This window comes from Bombina bombina, chromosome 6 (assembly GCF_027579735.1).
Source record: "Bombina bombina isolate aBomBom1 chromosome 6, aBomBom1.pri, whole genome shotgun sequence".
In the NCBI taxonomy this organism is placed as follows: domain Eukaryota; kingdom Metazoa; phylum Chordata; class Amphibia; order Anura; family Bombinatoridae; genus Bombina; species Bombina bombina.
The window spans coordinates 459,049,183-459,066,792 of record NC_069504.1 but is presented as its reverse complement, the minus strand read 5'-3'; the positions used below and the strand labels follow the sequence as shown (position 1 = coordinate 459,066,792).

The window sequence follows — 17,610 nt, the reverse complement described above, 5'->3', positions numbered from 1 at the left end:
AGACAGCAAAAGAGAGGGGGGGAGAGAGACAGCAAAAGAGAGGGGGGGGAGAGAGACAGCAAAAGAGAGGGGGGGGGAGAGAGACAGCAAAAGAGAGGGGGGGAGAGAGACAGCAAAAGAGAGGGGGGGGAGAGAGACAGCAAAAGAGAGGGGGGGGGAGAGAGACAGCAAAAGAGAGGGGGGGGAGAGAGACAGCAAAAGAGAGGGGGGGGGGGAGAGAGACAGCAAAAGAGAGGGGGGGGGAGAGACAGCAAAAGAGAGGGGGGGAGAGAGACAGCAAAAGAGAGGGGGGGGGGAGAGAGACAGCAAAAGAGGGGGGGGGGGAGAGAGACAGCAAAAGAGAGGGGGGGGAGAGAGACAGCAAAAGAGAGGGGGGGGGAGAGAGACAGCAAAAGAGAGGGGGGAGAGAGACAGCAAAAGAGAGGGGGGGAGAGAGACAGCAAAAGAGAGGGGGGAGAGAGACAGCAAAAGAGAGGGGGGAGAGAGACAGCAAAAGAGAGGGAGAGACAGCAAAAGAGAGGGAGAGACAGCAAAAGAGAGGGAGAAACAGCAAAAGAGAGGGAGAGACAGCAAAAGAGAGGGAGAGACAGCAAAAGAGAGGGGGGAGAGATACAGCAAAGGAGAGGGGGGAGAGAGACAGCAAAGGAGAGGGGGGAGAGAGACAGCAAAGGAGAGGGGGGAGAGAGACAGCAAAGGAGAGGGGGGAGAGAGACAGCAAAGGAGAGGGGGGAGAGAGACAGCAAAGGAGAGGGGGGAGAGAGAGACAGCAAAAGAGAGGGGGGAGAGAGAGACAGCAAAAGAGAGGGGGGAGAGAGAGACAGCAAAAGAGAGGGGGGAGAGAGAGACAGCAAAAGAGAGGGGGGAGAGAGAGACAGCAAAAGAGAGGGGGGAGAGAGAGACAGCAAAAGAGAGGGGGGGAGAGAGACAGCAAAAGAGAGGGGGGGGAGAGAGACAGCAAAAGAGAGGGGGAGAGAGAGCAAAAGAGAGGGGGGAGAGAGAGAGCAAAAGAGAGGGGGGAGAGAGCGAGCAAAAGAGAGAGGGGGGAGAGAGCGAGCAAAAGAGAGAGGGGGAGAGAGCGAGCAAAAGAGAGAGGGGGAGAGAGCGAGCAAAAGAGAGAGGGGGAGAGAGCGAGCAAAAGAGAGAGCGAGCAAAAGAGAGAGGGGGAGAGAGCGAGCAAAAGAGAGGGGGGAGAGAGAGAGTAAAAGAGAAGAGAGAGAGACAGCAAAAGAGAGGGGAGAGAGAGCAAAAGAGAGGGGAGAGAGAGAGAGCAAAAGAGAGGGGGATAGAGAGAGCAAAAGAGAGAGGGATAGAGAGAGCAAAAGAGAGAGCAAGGGATGGGACCGCTGTATACTGCACAAAATGGCCCGGCGTGTACACGGGCTTTAGGACTAGTCGTCATATAAATAATAGCATCAAAAGGCAGAATTTCAAAAAGTGTCACATAACCGATACATCAACCATATATTCTGTTTGTTTAAAATAAATAAATAAGAAAACAAACTACTAAACATTACTTATGGGTGATCATTTTTAATTAATATCGATGCAAAAGTGTTTGCTGTAGGTTTGGCTCACTTCTGTCTATAGTTCATCCCTCGAGCTTACCAATAAGCATTTTATTTAAATAACAGAACGTTTTGCCAGCTACTTTTTATAACAACTTACACCAGCAGATAGCCGTATTCCTATAGAGAGAGAGCGAGAGACCATTACTACTGAAAAGCAATACCAGAATTTCTTCCTATGTCCCTCCCCGGACTCCGTAGACTGATCATGCACTTACAGTTGCATTGCTGGGAGTAGGAGTTTCCTGGCACTTCTCTTCTCCTGTAATGGCTGAATGCAGTAAGTACATTATTTTTACGTCTTGAAGCCACTCTAAATAGTTTATCGTTTTAAAACTTTTAAGTCCTTTAAGATATTATATAAAACTGTATCTTTGGCCGTTTAAACGAAATCGTCACTTCTCTACGTCATACATCAGCTGTTTGCACCTGCCAGGTCACTTTCTTCATTAGATTTCTATAGCATAATATTTTTCTTTAATTTTCAGATACGTGCGATAGGTAATCGGGCAGAGTGAGTTTCTATCAATGTAACTTTCCAGTCTCAGGTATGAATATTATGTTGCATTAGACTCTGCTAATTTGTTTTGTGTTATACTTGAATCAAAATGCTACTTTGCTATTTCACTGAAGCATATTATAAATGAAAATGGCTAAAATAGTGTGTATGTCTGTGTGTATATATATATATATATATATATATATATAAAAAAAAATATTGGTACTATCAGTTATATTGGTATATCATTTATAAATTGAAGTGTATTGGCTATAGGCTTAGTATCACAAGAAGACCATTATTTTTTTGCATCCTATTTATCTTGTTGGTTTATTTAGCTTTTGAGACTTACAAGTATTTTACATGTAGTTCTTATTTGTGTGAAAATGGTCTATGCTATTATTTACTGGTTTAGATGCAATAAAGAAAAACATACTTTTTTTTTTTCAAACAACTTTATTGAAAATAAAGAAGTAAAATACAAGAAGTGGGAGACGCAGCTCCTCAAATTTACATTTTTAACAGTTGTCATAAGTTTTCCTGATTTTGTAAATAAGTGAACAAAAACTTATATTCATAAGAACTTATAAAATGAGTTTAAATGAAACAATGGGGAAAAGGAATAGCGGTGAAAAAGAAAAAGGGGTATAGGTGGGCGAGTCCTGTCCCGCCCGCAACCGACTGGGGGTGTATATATATACTTACTTAGTGTGTATGTAAGTTTCCCAGACTTGAGACATTTCTGCATAGGTTTCCATTTTATCATTTTTGAGATAATAATATTCTTCAAGTTCTAAAAGGTCTGTAACTTTTTCAACTCACATGCCCAGTGAAGGGCCTTTATTACTTTTCCAGTTTTTGGCTATTAGTTGTTTTGCTCCATTTGTCATTATCATAAATAATCATAAATAGGGTTTATGTTTAATATTTGGGGGCTTATTTAGAAGCCATATCGCGGGGTCTAGGGGGAGCACAATCTCCAGTATAGTTTCTATTTCCTTAACTACTAGTCGCCAGAAATTTTGAATATCGTTACACCACCACCACATATGTGCATCATTACTATTCACGTGTCCGCATCTCCAACACGTGTTTGGGTGGGAGCGAAATAAACGGTGTAGTTTCTTTGGGGTAAAATACCACCTATGTAGCAGTTTGAAATTGAGTTCTAGAATAGAGGATGAAATAGAGAATTTTCTAGTGGCTTGTAGAATGGAATTACTCATTTGGGGTGGTATGATAATACCTAGATCTGTTTCCCATTTTTCTAGAAATGGGGGTATATACCCTGGGGGTTTCTGGGATAATAGTTTATAAATCGTGGATAATGTGTGTCTAAGTGGTGGTGTTTGTACGCATAAGGATTCGAATTTTGTCAGCGGTCTTGTTAAGTTATTTCTGTCTTTGTGTTTAAGAATGTAGTTTCTAGATCGTCGGTATGTGAACCAATTGGAGAAGCATTCGTGGCCCTCTGCAATCAGATCTGATTGTGTGCGAATTGATTTGTTTGCAGTCATGATCCGTACTGCTATATCTGTAGCCTGGTTTACTGGATCTATCGTGTTAGCAGGCGGGCGCATTATGAATTCTCCAGGAGGGACGTCAGTGGAGATGGTTTGGAGGAGATAAATAAAGATGTGTTAATGACTTTGTCCCATGTCCGGAATGTCTCACTCGTTATTGGGTTACTATCTGTTTTGAGGTGGAGCTTGTTGGAAATATCCCAACACAGTCTACCTAGGTGAGGTTTTTGGTGTATTAGATGTTCTAAGGGGACCCAGCGCTTGTGCTGGTAGTGAATGTTCCAGTCCACAACCCTCTGTAAAACTATTGCCTGTCTATACAATTCAAGATTTGGAACTCCCATTCCCCCCTGAGATCTGGGTGAGTACATTATGTTTTGATTTATTCTAGGTGGCTTTCTGTTCCAAATGTAGTCATTAAATGCTTTTTGTATAGAAGAAGTAATTTTTGGGCAATGGGATGAGTAGTGTTTGTAGGTAGTAGAGTATTCTTGTGAAAATATTCATTTTGATAACTTCTATACGTCCCAACCAAGATATCTGTTTAGATCTCCATGAGGAGAGCTCATTTATAATTGTCCGTTTAAGAGGGATGTAATTCATAGTGAACATGTCTTCATAAGTTGGCGCAAGTTTGACCCCTAGATATTTAAGTGAGGGATAACACCATGAGAATGATGTGATTCGTTTTATGTTCTGCATGTCATGTTTGTTCACGTAAGAAAAACATACGTTTATGTATCTTTTTAATTTTTTTTAATGTGAAGTAGAAAGTTTTAAAACATATGACTATTTTTTTAAATCCATATATGAATGTGATGTATAAAGACACTTTTAGAAATGATTGAATCAAATCTATAAATCTGAAACCTAGACCTAATCCTTTTTACATATAACCACCAAGATAATACTGATAATAGATGAAGTTCAACAAACAGATTTCCAATTTACTTCTATTATCTAATTTGCTTCATTCTCTTTGTATATTTTGTTGAAAAATAATACCAAGGTAGGCCAAGAGAATGAAGCACAACTGATATTAGTAATACATTGGAAAGTTACTTAAAAATGTATGCGCAACTTAGAACACATGCTTTGGTTCTGTCCAAAAGTAAGAAATACTTGGTGCAAGCTTGAATATTGGTTGAATAAGGTGCTGAAAATTCCCCCTGTAACTCTTACCCTATATCAAATTATATTATGTAACGATAATCTAACTGAACGCCACCCTAATGATAACCTGATCTCTGTCTCGATATTAGCCACTAGATACTTAATTTGTAAAAAATGGAAAACGCGCTCAGCGCCCAGCGTATGCGAAATCCAAAACTGTCTAAAAAAACAATGCTTATTAGAACAAAAAGACACAGACATAGACAATGAAGAGGACATAAGGAATTTTTTCAATAAATGGGCAGTATATATTAAATCACTCCCTGAAAATGAAAAAGAATATATGATCTTCCCATTTCAAAATTCTGAACTAATCTTACTAGGCATCTGGTAGCTGGGCGAGATGAATGAGAGATGGCCACCTTCCCTTTCCCCTCCCTCCCCTTTTTTTTTTTTTTTTTTTTTTTTTTCTTTTTTTTTTTTCTTTTCCTCTTGGATTGTTTTTGTTTTGTTTTGTTTTAATTTAAATAAAATAAAAAAATTCCAACAATGAGTAATGACTAAATAGATGGATAATTCAGGTTAATCTATTGTATATATGAATTATAATATATACTTCATGTTTGGTTGATATTGTTTCTCGTTTTCTTTTCTTCTCTGTTATCATAACATGTATGACAAACTGAAATATCTCTTGTTTTTTTTTTGTGCCGATATGGACATTGTATTCATTGTTGGTTATAAATAAATATTTAAAAAAAAAAAATGTATGCTCTATCTAAATCATGTAAGAATTTTTTTTGGGAGTTCAAGTCCTTTTAATGTCAGCAAGTCCCTTTAATGTCAGCATATGGCAATGTTAAAAACGAATTTAAAACATCAGGGAAATTGGTTAAAAATGTAAACAGATAAAAAAAGAAAAATATGTATTTTTGTCCCTTAAGCAATGATGATAATGCCACTTATTGCAAAAATCTGTTACTTTAATCTTTTATGCCACATAGTTCATTGAGCCCCACTATTTTGGAGTATCAGAAATTCACCCTCAATAGCTGAATGCAGAACAGCAGCTAAGCTGCAGATACTACTACTCCAAGTCTAGGGCCACAGCCACTGTTATCAGTTAGAGCACAAGCTTGTTCCCAAACCACAACAGAACTGCAAAGAACTGGCTGCCGCTGAGTGGTGTGATAGCTGGAAATTTGCAAAGTTTCAGTGGAATAAGAGAAGTTTTAGAAAGGAAAGGACTGGTTAGATATTTAATATTTGCAGATCGTGAGTACTATGAAATTGCTTTATTTGTATTAGCTGAACGTGAGTGTGGTACATTGATTACAGGTTAAAACAGTAGGTTTATCATTTGTTTTTCAAACACCAAAAATGGTGTTAATGTTTAAAAATGGCATTTTTAATGAAACATGAATACAATGTACAATGCCCCCTTAAAGGGCCATAATAGTAAAAAAATGAAACTCTCTAATTCATTAGAGCATGCAATTTTAAGATTATCAACCCTGCACTATTGTGTGTTTAACACCTGCTAAACACACAGTACCCACACAGTAGAAGTACCACTAGGGACCTGCAAATCAATGCTGTTCCCGAGCGGACATAACCACTGATCTAATCAGTAGCGCTAGTTGCACATCTGAGTCGTATGACTAACGCTGCTGACTGGATCAGCGACAGGTCCCGAGCGGTACTTATCTCTCTTTCTCTATTTAACCCATGTGCAGGGGGTTATACACATAGTACTTCAGGGTCAATAGTCTTAAAATTACATGTTCTAACAAATTTGAGCATGTAATTTTTTGACTATTATGGCCCTTTAAATTTGCAATTTTTAATTTTAGGTTTTAGGCCCCTTTAAAGAATAAATTATTATGCTTTATAAATGTTACAGTTCTATATAAAACCTTTTCAGTTGGTGGCATAACTCTGTAAGAAATGGGAAAATAAATTGTGTAACATAATAATATGTAGACCCACATTGTAGAATTCTTTTAAAGGGACAATAACGTAAAAGTTAAACTTTCATGATTCAGATAGAGTTTGAAATTTTAATCAACTTTCCAATGTATTTCTTTTTATATAATTTGCTTCCTTCTCTTGTTATCCAGTGATGAAAAGCATACCTAGGTAGGTACTACACTATTGGGAAATATTTGCTGATTGGTGGCTGCACATTTATGCCTCTCGCCATTGGCTTCCAGTAGTGCATTTCTGCAGCATCAACACAGGATACCAAGAGAATTAAGTACATTTGATAACAGAAGTAAATTGAAAACTTGTTTATAATTGTATGCTCTGTCTGAATCATAAAAATATTTTTTTTATGTCCCTTTAAATGCCCCTTTATCTTCCTATAGAAGTAACCAGCCTTTGGCCTGCTGTACTTTTTGTCTGTTTATAACATACTTTCATTATTTATACTTTATTTTATTGTTGGGTTTTACATTGCTTTAAATATAACTGTAACACACAATTTTAAACAACTTTCCAAATTACTTAACTGTTATCTAATTTTGATTTCTTCTCTTGTTACCCTGTGTTTAACCCCTTAATGGCTGGACTTATATGTCTTATAAGTTCTGATGTAAACATATGTTACACATTTGCGTGATTTAAATAATGGTATTGTGTGTGTGGGGAGTACCTGTGATGCTAGGCACGCCCTCTAGCCTGCGATCCCATTCCGGAAGAGCCTTTAGTCTCAGTACAGCCAGTACAGTCCTAAGGGAGTTAAAGCCCAGTGCGGTTAGGACGGCATAGAATATCCTAACAATATAGAAAGTGTTGCAGAGACTTTTTATTACGAAGTTCAATTTTGCAGAACGCCGCTCCTGGCTCTACTAAGCGGGTCTGTTTTTTTCTAAGTGCATTAAGGGCACGCTGTCTAGTAACAGCGCACCCGATCGTGCCATTAAACTAAATGTAGCTTGCTCCCGCTCAGGTCTGTTATATAAAGTTGGCGCTAAGCTAATGTTATATAATTCTGCACTATTTGCAGAATTATATAACATTACTTTGTAGGTTTACTGCCCCTTTAAAACAAAAAACAACTAATGCTAAAATATTTGTATATCCTTTTTATAATGTCTGTTGAGATTTGCTCTCACTTTTTTTCAGGATGGATGAACGTGCCAATTTAATGAATATGATGAAACTCAGCATAAAAGTATTAATTCAGTCTGCCCTAAATCTCGGAAGAAGTGTGGATGCTGACTACCCACCTCTCCAGCAATTTTTTGTGATTATAGAGCATTGTTTGAAACATGGATTAAAAGGTATTTAATTTGTCAACATTTGTTTTTAATGTATCTGTTTTTTTATACCCAATACAAGAAAATTCAATGCTCTTATCTCTCATATAAAATCGTGTCAAATTTTTCAGCATTGAAACATTGAATAAAGTATTTTATGCATCACTAATTTTTAAGCAATTTTATTGACAGCTGTCAGGTAAGTACATCTACTAACGAATACGCATGTGCAGGGTTTTTTCTGAATTTGGCGACAGGCAGCGTCATTCGACTCTTTGTGGTGCCAGATATATCAGTGTGAAAGTACAACACACAAATAAATGCCACATTCTAAAAATACCCATGTCTAGTAATGAATGTATTTAATTAGTATTAATACAAAATCATTTTCACAACCAAAGTTGTTTTTTTTTTAAAAAACCCACTCCTAAACAGGATTATGCCATTATCTTTGTTCCTGAACATAAATCTGTCATTGGCTGAGCTGTTATAAATATATATTTTAATACAAAAGGCATGAAAACACCTTTTGGTACTTCTAAACCTTATATGCAATATAGTACATCTCTCTTCCATAAATACTTTATTCCCTTTAAAGTCAAGATTGTCCAGTGAATGTTTATCTATTTCAGCAGTTCAACACTATACTGTATACAGTATTCCAATATTTATCTGTTTGTTTTCTTTAAAGGAACATGAAACCCAACATTTTTCTTTCATGATTCAGAAATAACATACAACTTTGCAATGTACTTGTATACTCACATTTGCTTCATTCTCTTGGTATCTTTTGTTTAAAGGGACAGTATACACCAATTTTCATATAACTGCATGTACTAGACACTACTATAAAGAATAATATGCACAGATACTGATATAAAAATCCAGTATAAACCTGTTTAAAAACTTATTTAGAAGCTTCCAGTTTAGCTCTGTTTAAAAACTTACTGGAACACCCACTGCAAGTGGGAAATAGCAGACACTCCCCCTCCCCCTTCCGTTGCATATGAAAATACCCTTTACACAAACGGAAGCAAACTGAAGTAGGTATACGTCTGTATTCTCCAAAAACCTTGGGGCTTGGTTAGGAACTACCCAAATTAAAATCACGTTGGGTAGGAGAAGTAATTGCCACCCCCTGTTTAATGCCGAAATGTGGGGTGGCTATTCTAATACATAAGAATTTAGAATATCAAGTTACTAAAATAGAATGTGACCGGAATAGTAGGTTTATTATAATCCATATTTTAATTAAAGGTCTTGAATACATCTTATGTAATGTTTATGGCCCAGACTATTTTTCAGCTGAATTCTGGGATATGATAAAAAAAACTATATCCACATTGTAGTCAGAGATTAATACTTGGAGGTGATTACAATATGACCTCTTTAAAGCTGCAATGCAATAAAGCAGCTTCATATTTTAAAAAATGTTGTACATCCCTCAAACTTAATGATGTCTGGTGGATTAAATTCCCTGATACATATGCTTTTTCGTGTGAATCTAAATATCACCACAATTTTTCTAGGATTGATTATATTTTAATTTCACTTCTTAAAATCTTTTGTTAGAATCCATCTCTAAGATCCATGACATTATAATTTCAGACCATGCGATAATATCCGTTGTTGAGGCAAAAAAAACAAGTACAACAGTCACAGAATGAAGGATAACATCCCAAGAGCAATAATACAGGGCTATAGTCACATACAATAAGATAACATTCAACAATGTGATAACCAGGGCACAATATCATCCCTCATCAAAGCCTCTATTTTAATGATTAAGGTCACTAGTGTCTTCTGTATAATAGAGATCCTTGGGATCAGATAGCTGGGGCTTATCTGAAGACATGTCACGGGATTCCAGAGAGTCCTCCTCATTGAGTATACATTAAGAAGATTACAAGCCTAATCTAATCCTACTTGAACAGCATATAAATATTGTAGGTTTTTTTTGAAAATACTAAACATTGCATAATGTAGGACAATATCATGTACAGAAATTAGACAATATAAAAAATACAAGTTTATCATATTTAGGCTCAAGAAACAACAGTGCCAGTCTAGGTCACATAAGGGAGACCAGCAAACAATCTTACGTTGGTGCTACCATAGATTAAAGATTAAATAAGGCAAAATCGCAACATCTAACAGGTTATATGTAGGAAGGAGTATATATGTAGATATAACAGTGTTATTCTTGTTATTAGGGCCCAAGAAGCCGCAGTGACTTCTTGGACAGGGCAGAGACTACGTAACTCTGCCAAACGGGGATGGGGGGAAATGTAAGAGGGAAATTACGGAGTCATTCCCGTACTGGGATTAAAAATGTGGGTAGACACGGCCTCTAAACATATATATCAAGAGGGATCTGTCAATAGCATGTCATTTGCTTTAGATTATTTGAGTGTGTACCTCTCCTTGATATCCTAGGGGTCAGACAGTAGCCTGCAAACAACTTAAACATAGGATAGATATCTATCTAAGCAAACTTCACAATGTATAGTAGGCCTATCCTAGAGAATATAACTACTCGTGGCTGACCTGGTTGTCTCAAGCAGCCATCTTAATGTATAGCAAATGGCTAAGAGGTTAGTATGAACGCACACTGTGCATATCTAAGGAAATATATAGTACGTTGTAGCAGGCTGACTAACAAGTTACAAATCTATATTTCAGGCCCTAGGGCTATTATAGCAATATAACTATTCACATAGGAGTATTAACTAGTTAAACTCACTGAGAGATACATTTACTTGCTCTAGTGGTTAGAATCAATAGGCGTTACAGTATGACCGCAGCCCATTAAAACTGCATAGTGAGCATAATTAAATTCTTGCAGTTGCATTACCATTAGGCAGCGATGAAATAGGCTCTAAAATTGACATGAGAGTGTTGAAGGAGTCTTAACTTAGAATATGTCTATAGGCTACTTTCATCATGTGAGAATGGCTCTACCTAAAATATACAGCTCATAACAGTCGCACAAGACCCAGAGAAGAAACAAGAGAAATACATCACACATCTTGACAGGAGATAAGTAAGAGATGGTATGTTAGGTCTCCCAGAGAGAGTTTCAGGCGGTATTGCCATCATGAAGCAGGAGAAGTGGTCAACCCACATAGAGAACAGATTAAGCAATACCAGCTCCCACACTCAATTACCTGCCCTTCTAGTTTTAGTCACCAGCAGTTGTATTTACTATTTTGAAAAATAATGACTCAGTCTAAGACACTCATACATAAAGTGAGCTGGCCACACTCTTTATAGGCTATTTGGTAAGGAAGCTGAGTACAGAAAACCCACTGTGCAGTCACGTAACAAGGATAGCAGTTAACAGTGCTACATCTCTGAGTTGCATTTATAAGGTAGAGGTTCAGTCAAGCACACGAGACCAACACACGCACCAATATGTACCCTATAAGATCATTTGTACATTTATGTGTCGCCAGGGGCTAGCTAAGGAGAAAGGGACACTCAGGCATCTGTTCTCAACACCAAATCACTTCTGTCAATAAAAAATGCTTAAGCTTCAACAGATTCTTGTGAGAAGCAACATATGAATAAGAAATAAATAGCTTCCTATAGCAAGTAGCTTAACAAGGGAAGGAACAATTAGCAGTATGGTGGAGTATAGTGCAGAGCATATATAACGGCCCCCCGTATGTTTAGATAGCAATTACATCTATTGCCAATATGTCCCCATTAGTTCTACACCTAGTGGTACAGCAGGAGGGTTCAGGTACAAATCCACACATTTTTAGACCTTGGCCTTCATGGATGCTGGTTCCTCGGTTATAGTCAGTTGAAAGTCCAGTAAAATATCTTGGCTATGTGGACTTCTGCAAATGCAGGTCCGTCACTGTGAATAGGTCACCACGTTCACCCAATGCCGGACTGGGGGCCCCAAGAGGAGTGGCAGCTCATTTTTGCGACCTGATATATGAGCAGAATACGCCAGCTTTCCTCCCAACCCTGCCAAGACAAGTGCACAGTGCCCCACTCTAGTACTGAGTTCTGTTGTGTACTCAAACGGACCCTCTGTAATGGTGCGGTAGTTTGCGGTGATATGGGGAAGCATTCCTGAGAGTGTGCCAACATCAGATAACAGTGCAGTACTTGCCTCCTCATATGATCCACCCTGTGAGTCTCAGTTGCGCCTGTATACTCAGCTGGCGGGGGCAAATATATCCCATTCGAGAGAATCTCTATCCTGGGGCTTGTGTCCGATGCTGGCAATAAAGAAGGGCTCCCTTGGAATGCTGTGGATGCTTTAGCATTCTACGGTTCCTGTACTCCCTTATGCTCCTCCACAATCTCATTACCACATATACGTGACGATCGGATCGTGCAGAGTAAGGCGTCCAGCCTCTCACATAGCCTCTTTGCATGATCTTGCAACAGTTCTATTACTGCTTGAAAGGTTATTTGTGCACACATATTAGTAAGTGCTGTAACACACAGTAGGCAATATATTACAACAGAAGCTCAGGGTTTAATAGGCATCTATAGTTTCAGCGGTCGTTCTTGCTGGATGTTTTAACAATCCAAGATGGCGCCTCAGTGTGTGGCAATAAGCTCCGGTGCAACTGCTCAGCTCAGTATAAATCATTCAGGTACCTAAACGGTTGCAGCATGCCCGGGGCTCCTTCCTGCAGAATCACCCTTCCATGTAGTTATTTTTTCGGTTTCTTAATGTGAATAGAGTTTTCTTGGGTACTAATTGCACAGAGCTCCCTGATCATGCGACCATCTCTGTTGCTGGCCAGCTCCGCCCCCCAGATTTAGCAATTTTAACAGTGGACACCGAGAAGGCATTTGATTCCATCTCCTGGGACCATCTGCTATATTCCTTAGGTCAATTTGGTTTCAAAGGCCATTTCTTTGATTTTATTTCTAAGATCTAAAAAAATCCTTACTCATCACTCCTTATTAATGGTAAGCCTCCTGGGACGAGGCACTTGACAAGGCTGTCCCTTATTGCCCCTGTTGTTTAATATTTCTATTGAATCATTAGCTATTTGGCTACGTCAAGAATTGTGTGGAATAAGAGTTGGTTCATTATGTCTTAAAATTCTGCTATATGCTAATGATCTTCTTATTTTGCTTGAATATACATTTAACACTATCCCAAAAATATTACATATCCTCTCTGTTTTTAGCTTAGGGTTACAAAATCATCGTTGAAAAAAGTGAACTTCTGTGGATTCGAAAACTTGGGGATAGTTATTTGAATCACTCTTTTAAAAGTACAGAGTGTATTAAATATTTAGGTATTACTCTCCATAAAAACCCTAGGATGTGGTACAAATGGAACTATCCACAAGTTTTCCAGAAAGCAATTCTCGATCTTAAAAATTGGGCAGCATTCCCTTTCTCTTTATCTGTCCGAGTAAACTTTGTTAAGACAATCATATTTCCCTGAATACTTTATTTACTTCAAAATCTCCCTCCTTTTTATTTCTAATTAAGAAATTCGGAATTTTTACTCAACCTGCTCGCAATTCCTCTGAAAGGGTCATAAAGCACCTATATCGATATCTAAATTTTGAAAAAAAAAAGGGAATGGTGGTTTTGCCTTTCCTGATATTAAACTCTATTTTAACTACTTTAGTTAAGATTGCTCTGGACTGGCTTACAGAATCAAATAAAGTCTCCTCTTTTGAGATAGAGAGTATGTTTATCTCCCCCTTTTCTTTAAAATCTATTCTTCATTGTCCTGAAAAAAAGCTTCCGGTGAATGTAGCTAATTAGTAATATTATTATCGCATGGCAGAAAATATATTGTATTTTTTATATAGATAGATAGATTCTCTGTTTTCTTACTGATTCAAGGGAATCCGGAGTTTAAGCCTGGAATCCATTCTGTAGTATTCGATCTCTGCGCCTGTAATGGGCTTAAATATACTCATCAAATACTTTCTTCCTCCGGACAGATTGTTTCCTTTAATAATTTAATCAATACTTTTGAACTTCCTAGATCTAATCTATTTGCATATTTCCAACTACGTCATTTCATTAACTCTCAGAATTGGAACTTTGGTGCCATTTATCTATTGTCTGAAATTAATTAATGTATTAAAAAATTTGTAGCAGGTAAATTCTCAATTTCTCTTTCATACAATATTATGTTAGCCAAACAGGGACAAATACATTTACATAAAATGTTTACCTATTGGTGTCACCATTTTCCTTTTTTGGAATTATCTAATATTAAATATAGTTTTCTTGCTTTAGAGAAACTAAATATCTCACTAAGTTGGAAGGAATCACATACCAAATTAATCCATAATACATATTTAACTCCTTTCAAACTGTCCAAATTTTTTGTAAATACAGACCAACATTGCCCAAAATGTCACTTGGAAAAGGCTGACACTCTTCACATGTTGTTATTGTCCTAAGATTAATCAATTCTGGGGTAAAGTCAAATTTTGGTATGGTAAACTTTTCCATGATAATTTCAAAATTCAGGCCTATCATGTAATTTTCCTCCTACATTTCAAGGTAGAAATTGCTAAATCAACTAACATTAGAAGTCTAAACACCATTTTTTTTTTTTTTTGAAAAATTGGTAAAACCCACTTCCGTTTAGTTTTTCTGGTTTTCATAAAATACTCTTACAAAAACTAGTTTTTGAGTCACACAATATAGATCTCTCTTCTGAGGGTAGGGTTCAAGACTTTTTAGAAAACTAGATTCCAATAATTAAAACATTCCCTCGTACAATTCAAAAACAGACTTTTGGCCCTTTAGCTTTCACAAATGCTTATCGAGAACGTCATAATGACGACCACCCTCCCATTAAGGATTTTGTAATACCACCTCATTATATAGAGGATAGGTCGACACAGGGAGACTGGGTGGAAGACAGTTTTGTTTCCTTCTTCTTTTTTCGCCCCCCCCCCCCTTTCTTCTTCTTTGTACAAAAGCTGTTTTCTTTATTTATTATTATGTCCAATGTCTGAAGCATCTTTGCAAAAGATTTGTGATTGATGTATAATTTTTGTTATGAAATATGAAACCTTAAAGTATTTATGGTCGTTATAAGTATAGATTCTTATGTTAGATCTTCTCCAATATGTGCAATGTGGTTGATGTTTGATCTTTTTGTGTCGGTTTGGATTTTTTTCTCTGTGTAAGATGTTTCGGGTCATAAATAAATACAAATTAAAAAAAAACATCCATATGCTGTTGGTGGTTGTTCATATAAAGCGTTTCACCTAAAGGGACAGTATAATAAAATAAAAAAAATCTATCTAAATGTGTGTGTTTGTGATTTTAAGTACTTTTATATAACCTAGACTAGATTAATTTACAAGTTTTGATATATTGTGCTTTCCTTAACAGTTAAGAAAAGTTTTATTGGGCAGAATAAATCTTTTTTTGGTCCTTTGGAACTGGTTGAAAAATTGTGCCCTGAATCATCTGATTTATTTGTGAACGTCAGAAATCTTACTGATCTAAAGTAAGTATATTTGTACTATAACTACATAGCTAGATGACATCAAATCTTATGTGCAGGCTTGATGGGACATTTGGTTCTTATGTGTAGTTATAATGTATGTTTCTTTTTATTCTTTTTTTACTATTTGTTTTGTGTAATCATTTTTTCGTTTTTATCAAAGATATGGTAAATTAATAAGACTAAATCCATGATTTATTGTACTTTTTATGCTTAGAGACACAACTAGTTTTAATGATATGTGAATGTCTTTCTTCAGTTCCTATAGCATTATGTTAAACTTCTTCTTTTCTATACTAACCATTTAATAGTTATATAGTTATATTAAAGGGACATGAAACCTAAAATATTTCTTTCACGATTCAGATAGAGCATAGATTTTTAAACAATTTTCCAATTTACTTAGATTATCAATTTAGCTTAATTCTCTTAGAATCTTCTGTTGAAGGAGGAGCAGTGCACTACTGAAAGCTAGCTGAACACATCAATGACAAGAGACATATATGGGCAACCACCAATTAGCAGCTAGTTCCCAGCTACTGTGCCTACCTAGGTATTATTTTCAACAAAGGATACCAAGAAAACTAAGAAAATGAAATAGAGAATACAATTTTAAACAACTTTCCAATTTACTTCTATCTGCATCATGATGGAAAAATCATGGGTTTCATGTTCCTTTAAACACTACATTTGCTTTTCATTGAGCACTGACCATTTCATTCTCCGTATTTCTGCTGGTAAGCCATAAAGGGACATGAAACGCAAAAAATGATTTCATGATTCACATAGAGCATACAATTTAATATCCCTCTTGTCATTGGTTTACCAATGTGTTCAGCTAATTCCCAATAGTGCATTGCTGCTCATTCATTAAAGGATACCAAATTGGAAAGCTGTTTAAAATGACATGCTCTATCTGAATCAGGAAATATTATTTTTGTGTTTCATGTCCCTTTAATTTACTATGAAAACCTTACTTATCATCGTACTAACATGTATTTAGGAGGGCTATATCTGTATAGGTGGGATAGTTTTAAGATACACTATCAATGTTTAATACAAGGATGGCTGACTGGTGTCCCATGGGCCACATGTGGCCCTTCACACTACTTCTTGCGGCCCCAGTGAAAAAGTAGAATTCAGAATGTGTGCTATAGTTTGTGTGGTCCAGGAAAATGTGGAAATAAATAAATTTGCTTTGGGGGCTTCTGGTTGGTGGGCAAACTCATATGTGCACTCAAAAAGGGGAGGACAGCAGATAGAAGGTACCAAGCAACATTACCTAAATCTGGCCCTGTGGCATTATATTATTTCTGTATGTAATATTCATATTAATATGCATCCCTTGAGGCTACTAAAATATTGATGTGGCCTCCTTGTGTTAGAAAGTTGGCCATCTGTTTTAATAAAGTATGTAGTTGTTTTACTGAAAATTCTATAATATGTTTATCATTATACTGTGCATCATCACATTATGTCTAAGAATTAATGTGGTATAAACAATGCCGTTGGTTATAGATTCATTGATCTATACAATTCCATTTCCATCATGTTGCACCATAACTATTGTTTAGTCTTTTTGTGCAACAAATCAACTTAAAGGACCTGAAACACCAATTTTTTTTCTTTCTTGATTTAGACAGCACAACTTTCCAATGTTATCTAATTTGCTTTGTTCTCTTGGCATCCCTTGTTGAAAAGAATACCTATGTAGGCTCAGGAGCATCAATGCTTCTTTCTTTCTTTCTTTCTTTCTTTCTTTCTTTCTTTCTTTCTTTCTTTCTTTCTTTCTTTCTTTCTTTCTTTCTTTCTTTCTTTCTTTCTTTCTTTCTTTCTTTCTTTCTTTCTTTCTTTCTTTCTTTCTTTCTTTCTTTCTTTCTTTCTTTCTTTCTTTCTTTCTTTCTTTCTTTCTTTCTTTCTTTCTTTCTTTCTTTCTTTCTTTCTTTCTTTCTTTCTTTCTTTCTTTCCTTCTTTCTTTCTTTCTTTCCTTCTTTCTTTCTTTCTTTCTTTCTTTCTTTCCTTCTTTCCTTCTTTCCTTCTTTCCTCTCCCCAACAAGTCTGCCAGTAACAAATTACTGGGGGGGTGTTTTCTTCATTTTTTTTTTTTAATTTTGTTTCTGTAGTTTAGGGCCCCATCCCTTCCTCTCCCCAGCCTCACATTTTTCTGTAGTGTAGGGAA

At 36.7% G+C, this 17,610-nt stretch overlaps 1 protein-coding gene across 1 annotated transcript in view; it reads left to right on the top strand.

Annotated features, from left to right (window-relative positions):
- Positions 1-1,752: 1,752 nt before the first annotated feature.
- The window catches only part of RUFY1 (RUN and FYVE domain containing 1), a gene marked incomplete in the record, with an annotated part of 403,552 nt that continues 387,694 nt past the window's right edge, over positions 1,753-17,610 (top strand). The window contains 4 exon segments of the mRNA XM_053717225.1: positions 1,753-1,845; positions 2,054-2,113; positions 7,830-7,987; positions 15,317-15,434. Coding sequence (XP_053573200.1) covers positions 7,831-7,987; positions 15,317-15,434 — 275 coding nt within the window.